This window comes from Mastigoproctus giganteus, chromosome 8 (genome assembly GCF_048544385.1).
Source record: "Mastigoproctus giganteus isolate SK-2022 chromosome 8, ASM4854438v1, whole genome shotgun sequence".
NCBI lineage: Eukaryota > Metazoa > Arthropoda > Arachnida > Uropygi > Thelyphonidae > Mastigoproctus > Mastigoproctus giganteus.
The window spans coordinates 90,135,048-90,157,013 of NC_143582.1; the positions used below are offsets into that span (position 1 = coordinate 90,135,048).

A 21,966-nucleotide genomic window follows, 5' to 3' on the forward strand; every position below is an offset into this window, starting at 1 on the left:
AGGGGGTAATCACCTCCTTATCCCTGCTAGAAAAATTCCTGTATATCATTGACAAGACACCATGAGCTACTCTTGCAGACCGTCTGCACTGCTCAGAAAACTTCTTATCTGTCTGCACCCCCAGGTCCTTTTCATTCTCTACCACTGTTGATGTTGTACCACACAGTTGATACGTTACTCTGGGGTTACTGCTTCCCATATGTAGTACTTTACATTTGTCAATAAACTCCAGTTGCCACCTCTCAGCTCATCTTCTCAACTTTTCTAGATCCTGTTGCAGCAGCATACTGTCATTAGTGTCATTAACAACTCTGCCAACTTTTGTATCGTCTGCAAACTTGGGCGTTAAGCTTGATATACCATCATCAATATCATTTATAAATACAGAAAACAACAATGGACCCACCCCGAGGGACTCCACTAATAACATTATTCCACGAAGAACAGTGTCCATTGATTACCACTCTCTGTCTTCTCCCTCTCAACCACCCCTTTATCCATAGCAGCAATTTGCCTCCAATGCCACACTGCTCCAATTTGTTCAGCAGTCTTCCATGTGCAACAGTATCAAAAGCCTTTCTAAGATCAAAATATATGATATCAAAAATTATTCATCCATTCCCTGCATCCATAGTATCTAATCAAATTGGTCAGACAAAACTTCCTCCTTAACAAAACCATGCTGTGTCCCAGCTATAACTGAAGTCTTGTCTAGATGATCCTGCAGTGCTTCTTTAACCAGTGGCTCCCTTAATTTCCCTGGAACAGAAGTTAAACTAACAGGTCTGTAATTACTTGTGTTGCCCTTTGATCCTCCTTTGTGAATTGAGGTCACAATTGCACATCTCCAGACACTGCAGATTCTTGCACAATGATACCTCCCCTGAGTCTAAGGAAACTCTCATAATTGTGGCTAAGGGTTTGCTTACTTCCTTTGCTGCCTCCTTTAATATAACTGGATAGAACCCATTCACCCCAGTTGCCTTTCTTATGTTTATCTTCAACCACTTCTCCACCACTTTGTTCTCAGTTATTACAAAATAATCTAGCTCACTGCCAGAGTTTAATTCACCTCTGGCATTCCCTGAATATCTCCTCATGTGTGAATGTAGATGCAAAATACTCAGTTAGTTTGTTAGCTACCTGAACAGGATCATCAACAGTTGTACCATTGATTTCCAGTGAACCAATCCTTCCCTTTACCCCTGATGGTAGTTACTTCTTTGAGTAAATTCCACTTCAGCACACTGTGATCACTGCCATCTAGTGGTTCCTTTATCTGTTGATTCTTAATGCATGAAGAATCACTACTGATAATCAGATCAAGAGTATTACTCCCTCTAGAGTGAGTCAGTAATATACCTATTATTTATTTAATACTTAGATCAATCCACATTTTACAAGTATTTTATTTGTTTTTTCAACTAATTTAATTTGTTCGCTAGATAGGATCTTTCACTGTTGACATAACTTATTTTCCTTTAGATATTCAATGACTAGAATCAGTGATTCATTTAAATACTCACTGATTGGCTGCTGCTACTACGCTGAATTATGACTTATTTTAAAGTGCCTCAACAATTTAAATCACTTTTCTGTAATGACAACTAATTGGAGTCAGCCAGAAGAAAAGACTCATTTTGTCCAACACTACTAGAAAATTGCTCACTAAATTTCAAATTTGGAAATGATGTATCACCAAAACTGACTAGCTAGACTTGGAACAATTCACAATTTAGATTTTGTTTGAAATTTCATAAATTTTTTGCAATTTTCATTAATTATAGCCCTATGAACTTGTTTACAGTTCATATAAAATACTTGGGCAAGAAACTCGAGGGCAATATGGGATGTGTGTGTTTTTTATGGGCCTTTGAAGTATCCATCGTGATAATCCAGACATATTACTAGTTCCTACATGTATCTTAAAGAAATTATATCAGAAAGTTTTAACATATTAAATTAAGTGAATGATTTTATTTATATTATTATATTTTATAAATTTCAGATATATTTGCAATCTGAACAACTTAAATCACAAAATCAAGATAATGTTTGGACAGTTGCACACAGTAGTAAAAAGCAAAGTTGGTTGCTAAATTGTTGGTGTTTTAATCCTGGCTTGGGGTAAGTGTAAATTCTTATTAAAATAAATTTTAGTTTGTATTGTTATAAAGGGGTCTTAATTTCATTTTTAAGTCAGCCAAAGACATATAATCATATTCTTGTTTATGATATCCTGTAATTTTAACCGACTTTTAAAATCAGGGACTGCCAAAAGAGATGCCCTGTACAATAATCGAAAGCTTTCTTTTTTTTTTTTTTTTTTTTGAAACACATCTTTTAATGCTGCATATCTTAATACCAGTTCAGAAAAGTCTATAATGATATAATGAACATATAAAATTTTCTGTGTGCTACATAATAAAATTGGTGAATTACATATATCATCGGTGAATTACATATACATAAATTAAATATATTAAGGGCAGTTATTAATAACAAAATACACTCAATAATAATTATCAAGGGTTAGTATCATTCATTATATCCAAATAATAATTCACAGTAGTTTCTGGTTATTGTTCACCAGTTATATTGCTGGGCTTAAAAGATTAGCAATGTAGCCATAGTGTGAAGAAGTAATATACAGTGAAACTTCCCTGTAACAGACAGCCATGGGGAATAAAAATTTGTCCGTTAGAGAGAAGTGTCCGCTATCAAGAAGTCTGAGGGAGAAAAAAAAAAAGAAAGAAAGAAAAATCGTTAAACATTTAATGTAAAATTAAATTAAAATATATACAGATTTTGAACAATATTTTTGTAAATAATAAACATACAATTGTTCTATGCATATTATGACTTTATCTTAAGAAAAATACATACAGTAATCACTTATTTTCTTCTTCACCTTCTTCCGGCTGATAATTTTGTTTTCAACATTTGTTTGGAGTGAAGAAACCATCGAAAGTCCTTCAGTAAGATACTTCAGCAGCGAAAAACATTTTTAAACGATTGATTTGTATGAGCGCTTCTTCTATTTTGATCGGTGGTTCGTCGTTAATACATTCTTCGACATAATGACCTCCTTCCATTTCTTCATCCTCATGAGGAACTTCTTGAAAAATATCGATGATAATGTCGTTGATATCTAGAGCACCATCTTCTGTAGTGAGGTTTGAGTCTATATCTTTGTAGCCAGGGTCACTTGTAGCGGAAGTATCGTACATTATCAATAGATGTTGAAGTTCTTGTTCTTCTTGGTGCTCCACATTGCTGTTCACAACTTCAATTTTTGCGTTTGAGAAGCCAGACTTTACAAAACAGTTCACGACAGTTTGTTTTCTAATTGCGTTTACTGAAGAGGAAATCCATTGAATCGCATCTAGGATGCTGATTTTCTTTGCAAGGTCACTCACACATGTTACATCGTTCATGTTTGCAATGAGATGTCTTAAAACAGTTTTCTGTAGTGAAGTTTAAAATTTTTTATTATACCTTGATCCAAGGGCCGACACTCTGCAGATGTGTTTGGTGGCAGAAAAACGATTTGAATTTTGGACAATTCAATGTGCGGGTGCGATGCAGCATTATCCATGAAAAGAATAATTTTTCTGTTTTGACGAATCATTTTTTGGTTAAAGGTATCTTATCCATTCGCTCATGATATCTCGTGTCATCCACGCTTTTTTATTAGACTTTCAGTCAACATTCAAAAGATTCAACTTTATGCCCTTGAAACAACGAGGATTTTGTGGTTTTCCTATAACAAGAGGTTGTTCAAAGTCTCCCAGCATATTTGTACACAATAGTACAGTCAATCGTTCCTTAGAAATTTTTCCGCCCTGGCACTTTTCGTTTTTTAGACTCATTGTTTTTTCAGGAAGAGCTTTAAAAAACAACCCTGTTTCGTCACAGTTGTAAATATCCTTAGCTTCAAAATCACGACATAAATCTTCCAATTTGACGGTCCACTCTGTTACAACCCCAGTATCAACAGATCCACCTTCACCACTTACGGTTTTCCAAGAAATTTTATGCCGAGTTTTGAACTTGTCTAGCCATCCCACAGAAGCTTTGAACTCATTTACTCCCATAGATTTTGCAACCTCCAAAGCCTTTTCCCTAATAATAAGCCCATTAATGGGAATTTTTTTAGCACGTGCACGACAAAACCACTCATAGTATTGCATTCACTCATACGTAACATTGTCAATTTGAAGTCCAACAGTTTTCGGGAATGATTTTTGAACCTGATCATTTCTGTGTTGCCAAAATTGTTTGAGCAGTTCATTTTTTTTCTTTAGGATGTCACTTACCTGCGTCTTCCCGATTTTGAATTTTGCAGCGAGATTGCGAACACTATTTTTTTGCCGATCATACGCATTAATGAGTTCGACTTTATCTTTTAAAGTTAAATGTTTACGAGAAGACAATGTGCACTGCACACAACACTGAACAAAACTGAAACTGAAAAGACGAAAGGCCGACCAAATCCCACCCCCCGTGCACACACCAAATTCATCAGAAGTTTTACTCGTGCCTTAAAATTCTTGAAAAAGGGTTTAGAACTGCAAAATAAACACACGATTGAGGCAATACGTGGAAGAAATGTTCCTAGAAAAAGGGCTGTGAGCTCGCCCACTGTCCATTATGGGGAGATCAAATTAAGTGCTAATCTAAACGAAAGAGTGCAGATTGCCTGTCCGCGTCTGTTACAGAGAATGTCTGCTAGACAGAAGCTGAAAACACATTAAAACCAATAGAGGTGAGTTGGGGAATTCGAAAATGTCCGTTGTAGAGAGATGTCCATTAGGAGAAGTTTCACTGTATTATCAAAACTCGAAAAACGAAAAGCACACTAGCAACAACTAGTGGTCAGAAACTGAAACAAAAGAGCATCCATTGGAAGTAACAAGTGAAATGGTAAAGCAAGTTGTTAAAAATTGCCATCTGTGCAAATGGATATTATGCTGTGTGGAATAACTGGATAAATTAATATCAAAATATAACTGTAGGTAAGTATCTAGGTAGGTAATATGTAAACAGTTAAGTCCCTTTTTTTTTTTTTTTTTTTTAACTTCAAGCAATTATTCAGCAAACACAAAGTTAGTCTGCTTACAGTCAAAAGTGTATGTATAAATACACTACAGCAACTGATCACTATTGGCATACCTTTTTCTAAAACTTTCTTTTTTTGGAAACATATTTAATGCTGCAGACCTTAATACCAGTTCAGAAAAATCAACAACAACAACAACGAACATAAAATTTTCTAAACCATACATAATGAAGTCAGTGAAGTGAATTATAAATACATTAAGGACAACCATCAACCCAGCGACTGCTACTCTGTCCACCCATTCTTGGCATGCATTAATTACATCACTTCACAAATCAGCCTACATGATTTGCAGTTTCTGTAATATTGCCCTGGTCATCTTGTACTTGATTATCATCCCTTTTTTGAAGTCCGTCAGATCATGTCCTCTGCCATGTTGATCAAGTACTTTGTATGGACTACACATCACAAACATCATGTTTATTGGTTCTTGCCATGATAAAATTTTTAGAAATATTTTTATAGGAATATAATAATTATTCATTGACTTTATATAATTTGTTTAGGGCATAACCTCAGGTTATGAAGAAGTTAACTAAATTATAGGTTTGTACATAGTCTTCTCTATTAGAGAAGCATTACTTATTTCAGGTAGTGCAATACCATGACAACTCATTGTGAAGGCATTCACAATATGAGATATTCTTAAATGCTGCCAATTTTGTAACTACTTAACGGATAAACATGATGCCATAGCACAAACCTATACGTTAGTTAACTTCTTCGTAACCTGAGGCTATTGCCCTAAACAAATTAAGTAATTTTCAGTTATTGTACACCACCAGGTATCTCTCATATTATGGAGTTATATTTCGAAACTGGGTTGCGAAGTATAATTGCAACACCAGGATACCTGCTCACCCACCGATGAAGAGCCAGTAAGCTCTGAAATGGTGCTGTCTGGGTGGTGGTATCCACCGAGAATATGTAACAGTAGTTTTCTCTATTAGAGAAGCGTTACTTATTCGAGGTATGCAATACCATGGCAATGCTCATTGTGAAGGCATTCACAATATGAGATATACTTAAATGATGCCAATTTTGTAACTACTTACTAGTTGGCTACATATAAACATGATGCTATAGCACAAACCTATACATTCATTGACTTTATTTTATTTTTTGCTTCTTGTTTCTGAAATTAGATTGTGGCCATGTGGTCCACACATTACCCATCACCAGTTTAAAACAGACAATGCATGAAGAAAAAGAATGTATAGTTTAAAATAAGAATTCCTAAACAAAAGAATAAGCATATTAAAGAAAAGGTATGCTTAAACAAATGAATATGCACTTTAAAATGAAGGAATGCCTAAACAAAGAATACCATGCTTTATAATAGACATACACTTAGTGAAATACTGAAAGCATAAGAATGTATATATATATATATATATATATAAAACCATACAAATAAATTAGAATGAGAATTAAAAATAAAAAAGCCAGCAGTATGGCAAGACAAGGGCGAAAATAGTCGAAATTAATCTTAAAAATCAAACCAAACAGGGATGGAAGAGAGGGGTAACAAGAGTGAAAATATTGCAGCAGAAAATCTCTAAAATAATTTAGAACATCTAATTATAAAAATAATAAATAATAATTCATTAAATTTCGAAAGCCAATTAAAATAGAAATTTAAAGGCGCCCCCATCTGACGGGCACCAGGTCCAAATTTATGTGAAATATCACCAACCGAGATCTAGACCACTACAGTAAAATAAAACAAAAATAAACCAAAAATAGACTGACCATTACGCCCCATCTCAACAGAGGACCACAAGGCCAATAATGGTCAGGGAATCGCTGCATTTCGATCGCTAGACAAATCGCTGCAAAGGTGAGTCGATTGAAAGATCAGTCCACCACCCGATCTCCAGATCGAACTGCCAATGCAGAAGATCTGAATAGCGGTGGTCCTGATGCAGTGAAAATTAAAAATAGAACAGATACGAGCACTCCAGTGCAAAGCCACACTACTGACAAAATTAATCTTAACCAGTTTATATAGATGAAAAATGAACAATGGATGGCAGCACAGGTGCAGTGGCGCATTATAGCCTTAGTTGCTAATGCGCCAATAAAACCCAAGAACCAACCAACCAACCAACAGGTGCAGCATTAGAAATTCACTCACTACTGTCATGTGATATACTTATACATATATTTGAATAACGTTTAAAATAGTTGGAAATTGAATCTTTCATGATAAAAATAAAATAAAAATAAAATAAAAAGGTACAGCAAACATCAGAGGCAGCAAAAAGCATATTCCTCTACATGATACTTGAAATATAATCATACAAATAAATTAGAATGAGAATTAAAAATAAAATAAAAAATGCCAGCAGTATGGCAAGACAAGAGTGAAAATAGTCGAAATTAAACTTAAAAATCAAACCAAACAGGGAGGGAAGAGAGGGGTAACAAGAGTAAAAATATTGCACCAGAAAATCTCTAAAATAATTTAGAACATCTAATTATAAAAATAATAAATAATAATTGATTAAATTTTTAAAGCCAATTAAAATAGAAATTTAATGGTGCCCCCCTCTGATGGGCACCTGGTCCAATTTTATGTGAAATATCACCAACTGAGATCTAGACCACTACAGTAAAATAAAAAAAAATAAACCAAAAATAGACTGACCATTAATTTTTAATTTTCGCTGCATCAGGACCACCACTATTCAGATCCTCTGCATTGGCGGTTCGATCTGAAGATCGGGTGGTGGACTGATCTTTCGATCAACTCGCCTTTGCGGCGATTTGTCTAGCGATCGAAATGCAGCTATTCCCTGACCGTTATTGGCCTTGTGGTCCTCTGTTGAGATGTAGTGTAATGGTCAGTCTATTTTTGGTTTATTTTTGTTTTATTTTACTGTAGTGGTCTAGATCAGTATCATTCGTAGATCAGTTTGTTGACATTTCATTCTAGACATCCTAAGACTTTGATGGCTGGGTCATTTACAGGCTCATAAGCGTTGGGATCTTGCAGGAAGGCGAGGCCTTTGTCCAGATACTCTGACCGGTCTAATATAACCGCGTGACGTCCTTTGTTAGCGGGAAGTAGGATGATGGTGCTGTCTTTTCTGATGGAATTAAGAGCGGCGTGCTGACGATAGTTGAAGTCAGAGTTCACTGGTTGTGCGTGTTGAAGGACAGAGGCTGTTCTGAAGTGGATGTTATTAGCAGTTACTTTAGGGAGGTTGGCTATGGATGCCTCTACTCCCATAGTGATGGGAGTAGAGCAGCCTGGAGCCATTCCAGCTTAGAGGAAGCTAGGTTCCGAGATTTCTAGAGTAAAAGCTGACCTAGTCAATTGTGGGTACCCAACCCATGTATTAGACAGATGCTTGCTACAAGCACAAGAACTTGTGACTCATCCGAGACCGTCGTCCCCATGTGACAGTATGCCTATTGCCTACATTCCTTACTATCTGGGCACGTTGGACCAGATTTCTAAGATCCTACGCGACTGCTGCATGAAATGTGTACAACTCCCCGATAGGAGCTTACGTTCTCTGGTGTCGAACATAAAGACTCCCATTGCCTCTCTCTTACACAGTGGAATAGTATACAGCATAACTTGCCATGATTGCGGCAGTTGCTGTATAGGGGAGAGCTTAAGACACCTTCAGGATCGCCTCGCAGAGCATGACAGATCGATTCGCCTTGGTGACACTGATCACTCTGCAGTCGTGGAACATTTCTGGTCAACCCATCATGACCTTAATCCCAGACGCGATTGTGAGGTGATCGATCAATCATGGCACTACCATCACTGCCTTTGGCTAGAATCGTTAAATATATCAAGCTATTCAAAAGCAATAAATTGTGTAAGTGCCCAAAATATATGAAATAAAATTGCAAATTAAAATTCATCAGTTCACACAAGTGCTCTACAGCCAGCTTACTGAGCTGTATTTGGCAAGACCAGATCATATTAATTAGAAATTTTACCCAATAAGAGACAGTGTTAAAAGAGAGAAATGTCAGTCAGTTTTGCATGGATTACAAGTCCTAAATAGCAGATAATAGTAGTAGCAATGATGGTAAATGATGCGAGAAAGCAAGCTTATATCATCAGCCACAAAAAAAAAAAAAAAACCTACACAGGTCACCCATCCATATCCTCCAAGAATTTCTCTAGCTCTTCCTTGAATTTATTCAACCCATCCACAACAACAGATGGAAGCCTGTTCCAACAGTCAACAACCCACTGGCTGAAGGCAAACATTTGCATATTTATTCTGCAACCATTTTCCCTCAACTTGAATTTATGCCCCTCATGTGTGTAGTCTCGGCAAGTTGAAGAATGTCATTAACATTCAGCTTACTCAATCCATTCAAGACTTTAAACACCTCAATCAGATCTGCTCACAGGTCTGGTTTTGAGACGCTGCAATTTGCTTACAGAACTGAAGACTTTCTAGGTAAAAGCACTCTTTTGTTCCATTAAACAGTCTGGTTGCTCTTTTCTGCACCCATTCCAGCAGATCTATATCCTTCCTAAAGTGAGGCCTCCAGACCTGTATACAGTACTCAAGATGCAGCCTAACCATGGCTTTATACAAGGGATAATCACCTCCTGCTTGCAAAGTTTCTGTATATCACAGACAAAACCTCACGAACGGTCCTGGTAGCATATATAAATTGTCTATACTGCTCAGAAAATTTCATGTGTTAATGCACAGTTATCCCTGGGTCTTTTTCATTCTCCACTCCCCTGATTATCACACAGTTGATAAGGGCTTACTCTGGGCTTACTGTTACCCATATGCATTACCTTGTATTTGTCAATGTTAAACCTCAACTGCTATTTCTCAGCCCATCGACCTTAATTTTCCTAGATCTTGTTGCAGTCGCTCACCCTGATGACTGTCGTTAACCACCCTACCAACCTTTGTATCATCTGCAAACTTAAACATTTAGCCTGATATACCTTCATCAATAACAATGATAAATATTGAAAACAATAATGGGGCTAACACTGAACTCGACTAATGTTATTAGTCCATGAAGAGCAATGCCCACTGATAACAACTCTGTTTTCTTCCACTTAATCATCCCTTTATCCATAGCAGTAACTTGTTCTTAATGCCACATTGCTCCAGTTTGTACAGTAGTCTTTTATGTGCAACAGTATGAAAAGCCTTCCTGAATCCAAATATACGATGTAAAAATTATAAATTATCTTTGGCATCCAGTTCTTTGGTCACTCATCAGAGTAACCCAGCAAATAATTCAAATAGTTCTCTAGCAAAATAATTCTCTAGCAAATAATTCAAAGAAAAACAGCAAAGACTTCTATGCTTATATTAATTGGGAAGGAGTTGAATCACATTGGGCCACTTGATGGCTATAGTTAACCATTGGTGATCCTGCTCAGGCTGCGGACAAATTGAATAGGTATTTTGCATCTACATTCACAGATGAGGATTTCTTTAGGGTAGGGAATGCCAGAAGTTTATCAAACTCTAACGAGGAGCTAAATGGCTTTTTGATAACTGAAAGGAAAGTAGAGGAGAAACTGTTGAGGATGGACATTAGAAAAGCACCTGGGGTGGATGGAATCTATCCAATTTATATTAAGGGAGGAAGCAAAGGAGGTAAGCAAACCCTTAGCCATAATTATGAGAGCATCCCTGGATTTAGGAGAAGTCCCAATGGACTAGATATGTGCGAATGTATCCCCAGTTCATAAATGAAAATCAAACGGCAACGTGAGTAATTACAGACTCGTTAGCTTAATGTCTGTTCCAGGGAAAATAATGGAATTACTGATTAAGAAGTAATGCAAGACTATCTGGACAGACCATCCCTTAACAAATCCATGCTGTGATTGTAGTATAATTGAATGCCTGTCCAGATAGTCTTGCATTACTTCTTAATCAGTAATTCCATTATTTTCCCTGGAACAGACATTAAGCTAACGAGTCTGTAATTACTCACGTTGCCGTTTGATTTTCATTTATGAACTGGGGATACATTCGCACATATCTAGTCCATTGGGACTTCTCCTAAATCCAGGGATGCTCTCATAATTATGGCTAAGGGTTTGCTTACCTCCTTTGCTTCCTCCCTTAATATAAATTGGATAGATTCCATCCACCCCAGGTGCTTTTCTAATGTCCATCCTCAACAGTTTCTCCTCTACTTTCCTTTCAGTTATCAAAAAGCCATTTAGCTCCTCGTTAGAGTTTGATAAACTTCTGGCATTCCCTACCCTAAAGAAATCCTCATCTGTGAATGTAGATGCAAAATACCTATTCAATTTGTCCGCAGCCTGAGCAGGATCACCAATGGTTAACTATAGCCATCAAGTGGCCCAATGTGATTCAACTCCTTCCCAATTAATATAAGCATAGAAGTCTTTGCTGTTTTTCTTTGAATTATTTGCTAGAGATTTCTCATAATCTGTCTTATCTTGACAAACCTCCTTTGTGACTTGATTACAGACAATTTTTATATCTACCATAGGCTTCTGTATCACCTGATAATTTATATACATACCATGCACTTTTCTTCTCTGCCACATGTCTCAATAGTTAATCTGACATCCATATAGATCTAAGCCTTGAACAGTATTTTTTCATTGGTATAAAAGCCTGGTAGCTTCATTGATTATTTCCCTGATTACTTCTCATTTAGAATTTGCTATTGACATCATCAGTTGGTCCCACTGCACAGAATTTTGAAGACTGTCTGAGACTACTGTAGTCAACCCTTATGAAAGCAAAAGCCTTTCCCTTTACCCTTGATAGTAGTTATGGCTTCAATTAAATTCACACATTAGTACATTGTGTTTGCTGTCACCCAGTGGGTCTTTTACTTGCAGATTCTTAATACATGAAGAAATACTGCTAGAAACCAGACCAAGAGTATTGTTCCTCTTGTTGCCTCTCTAACATGCTGCTGTAAAAAAAATTCATTGAAGAAATCCACAAAAGATACCCAAAGATATAGATACTCTCTCTCTCTCTCTCTCTCTCTCTCTCTCTCTCTCTCTCTCTCTCTCTCTCTCTCCAAGTTATGTATTGTAGTTATCCTTAATAAACAACATAGCCATTGTTTATGTACAGCTTGTAAGCATCAACCTATATTACTATTTGGCAAAAATTATATTTAGCAATCTTTGTCATTATTTGTGACAAATTGATTGAATATTTTGAGAATATACATTTGTCTATTCACAAGTGTTTATCACGGTAAAACTATGTGATTATTAACATATTAAATGGGAATTGCAAAAATTTTGTCCAATCTAATCAGAGTTTTTAGCCATAAAAATTTTTCTTGATTAATGGTACTGATAGGTTGTAATCTTTTACAAGTACTTTTAGCATTAGCATTAGTAGAGGCATACGATGCAAGAAAGCAAGCTTATGCAGCATCAGACAAAAAAAAAAAAAAAAAAAAAGCTCACTCCCATTTCACCCCTCCGTTCATTCCAAATACCTGTCCAGCTCAGCCTTTAATTTATTTAGGCTATCAACTTCCACAACAAAAGATGGAAGTCTGTTCCACCAATCAACTACCCCCTTGGCTAAAGGCAGACTTCCGTACATCTATCCTACAACTGTCTTTCCTCAATTTGAATTTATGCCCTCTCAGGTGATTATTCTGAACAAGAGGAAGAATCCCATCAGCATTGAGTATGCCCAAATTATTCAAGGCTTTATACACCTCAATCAGATCACCTCACAGGTGCCTAGTCTCCAGACATTGTAATCTGCAAAACTTAAGCCTTCTTTGTAAGAGCAACCCTACGTTCCATTCATCAATCTTGTTGCCCTACTCTGTACTTGTTCCAACAGCTCTACATCCTTCTTAAATTGAGGCCTCCATACCTGTATACAGTACTCAAGGTGTGGCCTGACCATTGCCTTATACAAGGGGATAATCACCTTCTTATCCCTGTTAGAAAAATTCCTAGATATCATTGATAAGCACCATAAGGCGTCTCCCTAGCCAGGTGGGAAGGAGCAGCAGTGCATAGCACAGGCTTCTTGATTAGACCAGGGGAATGACCACCGCATTTCCCCGGAGCAATATGGCCTTAGTTGCTAATGCTCCTAAAAACCAAATAACATAAGTCACCATAAGGTACTGTTGCAGACTGTCTGCATTGCACAGAAAACTTCATATCTGACTTCACAATTACCCCAGGTCCTTTTCATTCTCTACCGCCTTGAGTGTAGTACCACTCAGTTGATATGTTACTTTGGGGTTACTGCTACCCATATGCAGTACCTTACATTTCTCAATGTTAAACTTCAATTGCCACCTCTCAGCCCATCTGCTCAATGTTTCTAGATCTTCTTGCAGTAAAGTACTGTCATTAGTATCATTAACAACCATGCTAACCTTTGTATCATCTGCAAACTTAGACATTAAGCCTGATATAACTTCATCAATATCATTAATAAATACAGAAAACAACAATGTACCCAATACTGAACCCTGGGGGACTCCACTAATAACATTAGTCCACAAAGAGCAGTGTCCATTGATTACCACTCTGTCTTCTCCCCCTCAACCACCCCTTTATCCATAGCAGCAATTTGCCTCTAATGCCGCACTGCTCCAACTTGTGCAGCAGTCTTCCATGTGGAACAGTATCAAAAGCCTTTCTAAGATCCAAATATATGATATCAACTTGATTCCCTGCATCCTGTTCCTTTATGACCACATCGTAGTATCCAATCAAATTGGTCAGCCAAGACTTCCCCTTAACAAAACCATTCTATTTCCGAGCTATAACTGAAGTCTTGTCTAGATGATCCTGCAGTGTTTCTTTAACCAGTGCCTCCATTAATTTTACCTGGCACAGAAGTTAAACTAATAGGTTTATAATTACTTGTGTCACCCTCCTCCTCCTCTGTGAATTGGGGTCACATCTCCAGTTTATTGGTACCTCCCCTGAGTCCAAGAATGCTGTCATAATTATAGCTAAGGGTTTGCCTACTTCCTTTGCTTCCTCCTTTAACATAACTGGATAGATCTCATCCACCCACGGTGCCTTTTTTATGTTTATCTTCAACAATTTCTCCTCCACTTTCCTCTCAGTTATTACAAAATCAACTAGCTCACTGCCAGAGTTTAATTCACCTCTGGCATTCCCCCTCACTGAATGTGTGAATATAGATGCAAAACATGTGTGAACTCCTCGTGTGAACTCCTCATGTGTGACTATAGATGCAAAATATTCATTTAGTTTGTTAGCCACCTGAGCAGGATCATCAACACTTGAACCATCAATACCCAATGGACCAATGTGATTCACCCCTTTCCTTCTTTACATAGGTGTTTTTTACATAGAGTTTACATAGGTAAAGAACTCTTTGCTGTTTTTCTTTGCATCCGTTGTCAAAGATTTCTCATGATCTGCCTTTGCCTGCCTAATCTCCTTTGTGACTTGGTTACAGACTAGCTTATATCTATCATAGGCTTCCATGTCACCCATTAATTTATATGTATCCCATGCATTTTTCTTCTCTGCCACATGACTCAGTAGTTCATCTGACATCCATTGAGGCCTAGCTATCATGTTGCCTCCCGAACATGATGCTGTAGAAAACAATCATCCAATAAATCCACAAAAGCCTTGTTAGTGTGTGAATGACCAATCCACAAATTCCAGTCAATATCTGGGAAATTAAAACCTTGAACAATATTTCTTAGTTGGTGTGTAAAGCCTAGTAGCTTCCAAGGTAAATTCTTTGAATGTCTCCCATTTTGAATTTGCTGTTGGCAACATCATCAGTTGGTCCCACCGTATAGAATTTAAATAGTAGTAGTACTAATAGTAGTGGTAGTAGTAGGGGCATGTGATGCAAGAAAGCAAATACTGTCTCAGACCTCTGTAGTTGGCTTTACAAATGCAAAAACCTTTCCCTTTACTCCTGATGGTAGTGACCTCTTTGAGTAAATCCCACTTCAGCTCACTGTGATCACTGCCACCTAGTGGTTCTTTTATCTGCAGATTCTTAATGCATGAAGAATCACTACTGATAATCAGATCAAGAGTATTACTCCCTCTAGTTGCCTCTCGAACATGATGCTGTAGAAAACAATCATCCAATAAATCCACAAAAGCCTTGTTAGTGTGTGAATGACCAATCCACAAATTCTAGTCAATATCTGGGAAATTAAAATCCCCCATTATAAGACACTCTGATTTACTGGCCCAATCTGGTAAATTTCTCTGTACATTTTTTTATTATACTCATCAGTGTCATTAGGCCTATAACACACTCCTACTCTCAATTTTGATCCCCTAGTACCTTTGTCACACCAAACCGACTCAACACTGCACTGTACAGTGATCGACTGGCTGCTCTTCATTGGATTTTATGTGTTTCTTAGCTAATAGCATAACCCCTCATCCCTTCCTATCCTGTCTATCCTTCCTGTACACACTGTAATCCCCAAATTCCAGTTCTGCATTCCTTATATCTGTGTAACACCACGTCTCTGATATCCCAACAATATCTGCCTTTGATCAACACTTAAATTCATCAAATTTTTTTACCAAGCTCCTAGCATTGGTGTATATGCAAGTATACATGCATCTATTCCTATTCTTAGCTACTTTAACAAAACCCATGTGTTTACTTGTACCGCAATGACTCCCAGCAATCTCTGAAATACCCTGCATCTTGTTTTCCAGCCTGCTGGCCGACCGGGCTAGCCGAGTGAGTAAAGCACCTACCCGGCAACCCAAAGGTCGCGGGTTCGATTCCCACCTTGGGCTTGGATCAAAGTACTGCAAAAACCTTGGGAGGTGCAATATGGCCACAGAAGCCGATGCGCCAACAACTACCAAATCAAAAAAAAATCAACCAGCCTGCTGCTCATTCCAATAGAAGCAGTGTAAGAATCAATTTCACCTTTGCCATCGGCTATTGTTAATCTATTAGTTCGTGTATCCCCCCACAAACTAGCAGTTTTCTGACCCACCTAACACTGCCTCGATAGATCAACAAATATTCTTGCATCCTTTCTATTTAAGTGTATCCCATCCCTGTAGAAGCAGTCTCTCCTGTTAATAAGCACAGACCAGGCTGAGAAAAATTCTACCCTTTGAGCCTTGCACAATCTCTCCAGGGCTGAATTGATCGACAAGGTTCTCATCGTATACTCCCTCCTGTTGTGTCTGGGCAGAATTGCAGACATTTTCAAATTCAACCTTAATTCACGGCTTTTTTTTCCAACAGTGACTTGTACTTGTTAAGTAATTCTGCCGGTCTCCTACTCTTGATATCATTATTGGCAACATGTACAACAATACGTCATAGTTATTTAAAGCAAACAGACTTATTTTGATACCCTGAACTTATATTTGTATCCAGTTTTACTCTATTCTGGATGAAACAACATGATTGTGTAAAGAGGAAATCTTAAAAATGTTTTGTTAGAGTATTTTGCAAAAGTCACTCGTGTTAGATGTAGGATATTATTTGAACTTTCGTTTATGTGAAGATTTTTAAGAACCTTGTTTTTCTCTTTAGATGTGGCTCTCATACATGAATAGAGCATTTCATCATGGATTCACTATTGTCCGACGAGTGAAATTACGATCTCCTTATCTGTGTAAGCAGTTTTCCAAATGCAGAGTTGCAGGGACCTCCGGTGGTGCTTGACAATCAAAGCTATACACTATGGCAAAATAGATCACTGATGGGATACACAATCTCTCCTTGCTGCCTTTGTACGTTTCACAAAGAACTTCCTATCTGCCATTGTCACAACTCATAACATCCTATGAAGATGACACGAAGTGTTCTGTCATGAAATGTGCAGCACTTCTGTTAATTTGTATCCTGCAATAGATTTCTTAACTCCTGTCTTCTTTGAAAAACTTTGGCTGAGAATTCCTGAAGGAAAGCAAAGAAGTCCCACCTCTGAACCCAGAGAGGTAATTATTCTTCGTGAGGCTTGGTAACCTATTTAGTAATTCCTGCCTGTCTGAAGTATACAGTCCGCATTCAAGGATGACATGCCTCCAAGATTCAACCTCACTGCACAAACAATAGGGGTCAGGTTCTAATCCTCTTTCAAATAGTTGGCCCTTAAGCCATGTCCAGTGATTAAGTAACTCGTGGTCATGGTGGGAGCAAACCAAGAAGACACCCTCTTGTCCATTGCAAAGTTTACGGCTGGAATGAACCCTCTTCTAATGGTTCCATACTCGCTCAGATCCCAACGTTGCTGCCAGCAATTCACAAGCTCACCCCAAATTCTACATTTTTTCCTTCTCTATGTTGTTATTTGGATTAGAAGTGATATTTAGTATTTGTAACGGCCTTCCCTTCTTTAAGTTATATACAATATTTCGGAAAATAATGTGTAAATCCAAGGGGATGGTACCTGTAAGGCATTTGTCAACACTGTCCTGGGAGCGCGTATAACTGTAAGCAGCATTGTACGTTGCAGGGACAGAAGCATAGCTTTAGTTGTGACCTTGGTAGCAGCCGCAAACCAAATACCAGCACCATAAACTACAATGGGAAGAAATACCAGATTTTTTTTCGATAAATCCCATTCTTTGTGGGAAATTCTAACAACTGCAGCTACGAACTTTTTGATTTTTTTTCATTGATTTTAGTGACATGTACATGAATCCTGAGACGATCATCTAAAGTTAAACCCAAATACTTGGTGTTCTGTACATATGGAATTTGAGTACCATATAGGGTTACCTTTGCCGGCCTTCCATAATTGAAGTGGTGTTTAAACACCATAAAATTGGTCTTGGTGACAGAAATCTTTAGTTTATTTAAACCTGCCCATGCCAGTAAATTATTCAAAATTGACTGAATTTTTTGTTTGAGAATTTGTCTTGATCTTCCCTGCACTGCCACTACCAGGTCATCTGCATATGCAACTTTGATGAACTCATCGCTGTCTTTCGTGAGCCACTGGTGTAGCACTGCATTCCAGAAGAGACGTCCCAAGACTGAACCCTGAGGGCATCCTCTTGAAACAATAGTCGTGTATGATAAATGCTTTGCACATACTCTAATTTGTCGGTCCTTAAAGTAAGATCTAAGGACTTTGAACATGTAGTCATCACACTTTGCCATTTTCAGTGGCCGGAGAGCACTCTCCCACCAGAGGGAATCGAAAGTGCCCTCAAAGTCAATAAAAACAGCAAGAACATATTTGTTGTTTGCCTCCTGAATGTAAGTCAGCAAGTTTGAGATTGCATCCTCAGTGGATCATCCTTTTTTTGAATCCAAACTGGCAATCAGAGGAGAGTTGATGTTCTGTAAATAATTTTAAAATCCCTGTCGCAATCATCCTTTCAAATAATTTGCCAAGATTGGCCAATAAAGAGATTGGCCTGTATGCTCTGGGGATTGTTTTTGGCTTCCCTGGTTTATGCAAGATTTTTAGGAGTGCAAGCTTCCTAAAAAGAGCGCAAGCTTCAAGAGGGAAAAGCCCCTCTAGCAAGCATCTATTAAATAAGTTTAATGAAGTCTGTCTCAGGGAGGAATTCATAAAATTTTTCAGATCACTCGATTCTCAATGAGGTCAATGCCAGGACATTTTTTATGGTTCAATTTAGCCACTGCAGCTCCTAGCTCAAGCATGTTAAAAATGGCAATTTCAGATGTCCCCTTATATTCCCGATTAATGCGTCTAATTTTTGCTTGGTCAGGGCTGTCCATATACGACAAGTCTTCCAGAAAGAGGCTACTCACTATCGCCTTGACTGTAGATTCCCAGTCCAAAGTTTCTTGATTCTCTCTAATTACCGTATTGTAAATTTCACCACACAAAAATTTATTTCTTGAAAGCTTATAGATTATACCCCAAGGATCAGCATTTTCTGTTTCCTTCACCAGACGTTGCCAACAGTTTTGCCTGCTATCAGCAATTGCTTTATGGTACCTCTTCCTCAAGTCTCTGTAATCATTTTTCAAAGCCTGAGTCCGATAGATGCCTATTCCTGTGGTATGCTTTTCGTGCTTGTTGAGTTCGTTGTCTCAATTTAGCTAGTGAAGACCACCATGGGACAGAAGTTCTTCTTGTCTGATTTCTTTTCATCGAGTAAGCCATTGCCTGATATAAATGATATTGAACCAGAAAGACATATTCTTTTGCTGTGAAGATGTTAATGATTACTTTGTCATCTACATTAAAAATTGTGTTCAGATATTCACGAAACTTGGTCCAGTTCACCCTGTCCATCTGAAAACGCCTTAAATCCCTTATTGTTGTATCTACTTGTCTATCCTCTGGTGAAACTGTGAAGGTGATTGCTTGGCGGTCACTATTAATTAGATACAGATTGATGTCCCAATCTTGCACCCTATCCACCAGATTAATGGAGGTTAAAGTAGCATCTATTTAGATTCACAATTTGTTGTTGAGAATATGTACGGTTTATTAGATAGGTTCTTTACACACAGATTATGAACCAAGATCAGATCAACCAACTGCCCACCTTGAGCATCAGAAAAGCTTCTGTTCCAAAGTGTAGACTTAGTGTTGAGTCAGCTGTAATTAGTAAGTTTTTAGCTGAAAATTTGCTACATACCCTGTCAAGTCTGTGTAAGGCTGGCTGAATATCTTCTGAGGGAGGAAAACACTGGGAAACCAGATAAAACGACTGGTTTCTGGAGGAAACCAGGATACAAACTGTGGTAGCAGAACATTCACTTGAGATAGTTGTTATTACTAGTTCACTGTTAAAGATAATTATGGCAGCCTTGGGTCGATCGTCATTTGAGGCAATAATCCTTGCCGAAATTGGATATCCTATAACTTTATACACTGAACCCCCTACCTGAGAAGAGTAATACGGTTCTTGCAAGCATACAGTATCAAACCCCAGATCATCAGCAGCTTTCCTAATCTTGTCCGCCGCGGCATGAGATCTCTGCCCATTAATTTGAAGAATTTTTATTTCGCCGTATTGCAGGTTAACACTTGTTGAATCATTTACCGTTGTATTATTCATGTCTGGTTCTTCGGTCTGTCAATTCAACAGCTTTAAGATACTCAGGGCATTTATTATCCCTAACTGAATGATTACAATCCTTACCTCTACGTTTATGATTAATGCACTGAGGTGGTTCCTCCTTGTGGATACAGTCAGCAAAAACATGGCCTCCACCCACGCAGTGGCCACAAGATACAGATTTATGGGAACAGAACTGTGCACTGTGACCATATCCCAGACATCTGAAGCATTTACTTACAACTGTAAACTTACGAAATCTATGTGACGTAAAACTTAGATACATTTTGTCACTCTGAATCACATATCCCATAAGGCATGGGCTCAAACCAATAACCCAATTGGTCACTCCGGTCCCAGAATTAAATCTGAATGTAATCTCATTCTTAACTTCCTCCTGGCTAAAACCAAAGGCTTTTAAATTTTTATTAATTAATTCCTCCAAAATATCCTCCATTGAGTAGTCCTTTGGGACACCATAGATCAAAACTGTAGGATTGGACAATCTGGGTTTTTCCATTGACAATCCCCCATCTTTTAATGCAGAAGCACTTGAGATCTTCTTGGCATCATCAGGATTTGTTATCTCTAACACACCCTTGTTTCTCAAAAGACGTACACCTTTGATTTTCATGTCCTTGTGATCTTTTTTAATCACTTCAGTGCCTTCCTGACATCCTGAATAGAGGCCAGGGACAATTCTGCTGAGGGCCTAAGTATCAATATGTTTTCGGAATCAGAGACCCCACTTCTGGAATCCATCCTATCTCCACCAGCAATTGATCTGTCCGAAGAAGCCGCCACCTCCACTGAAGAAGTCAGCAGTGGAATCTCTGTTATTTCAGGAGTCTGCCTATTTTGCCCTTAACTACCATGAACAGCTTCCGCAGAAATCTTATGAGGATGTAGATCACATTGGACCTGTATCATCTTGTCCAAAAGACCTGCCCTGATTCCCCCCCCCCCATACTTCTCCTTCAACCCATGCACGGTACTAAGTACTATAGGTTTTTGATACCTTTCGTGTTTGGGGTTTTCATAAAAAAAAATTCAGATGCTTTGGTCTTAAGTCATTCATTATCAATTAAGATTGCGGTGGTAACTGCTTCTAGATCCTCCCATAGACTATGAATGCGGTTAGAGGCAGACTTAGTTATCTTGCTAGAATCCTTTGATAAAAAATCTCCCAGAGCTTTCCTGATTTTGGCAACTGTGACATATACAATTGAAGCATTCAAAGACCCCACCCAGGTCCAATCCCTCTGTTAGAGAAAGATCTTCAGATGATTCTGTTGGAACCGAGTTACTTTCGACAGTGACCATCGGAGGCTCAGAAGCCAACGAAACGGACTCTCCTCCACCACAAGGTTTTTATCTCCTCAAGCTTGAGTAATTCTAGGAGTTTTCTTCCCCCTGCACCCCTTCTTTTTCTTAGATGAATCCGTAGACTTTGATCCAGAAGAATGCTCAATGTCAATATCTTATGTCAGTATTGTAACTTGATCATGGTCCATGTCAGTATCCATATCAGATAAGTGTAAGTAAAAAAAAAACAAAAAAAAAAAACACACACACACACACACACACTATTGTCTGTTGTTCTAAACTTGTCTTCTCAATCCTAATAGAATACTCACTAGTACCCTAAAGACAAAGTTATGTCAATATGTGTATGTTTAGTCTGTATTCACACTTTTCCAGCTGGGTGGAAAGTGGAAGGGAAATTCTGAAATCTTCGAAAAGCAGTGTCTAGATCTCGGTCCCTAATAGCCTGAGGGTGCCAGAAAAATTCTTGAAATTAAGTATTTTCTTAAGATCCTCACCTACCAATAATGGGGTCCCTAGGACCAATAGATGAGGAGAAATATCA

General features: G+C 38.0%; 1 protein-coding gene across 1 annotated transcript in view; it reads left to right on the top strand.

Moving 5' to 3' along the window:
• LOC150081711 (regulator of telomere elongation helicase 1 homolog) overlaps window positions 1-21,966 on the top strand; it is a 281,392-nt gene that overhangs the window by 89,410 nt on the left and 170,016 nt on the right. Inside the window, exon 8 of the mRNA XM_090380292.1 lies at window positions 2,009-2,127. Within this exon, the coding sequence (XP_090236418.1) occupies window positions 2,009-2,127 (119 nt within the window). The remainder of the gene's footprint in view (window positions 1-2,008; window positions 2,128-21,966) is intronic.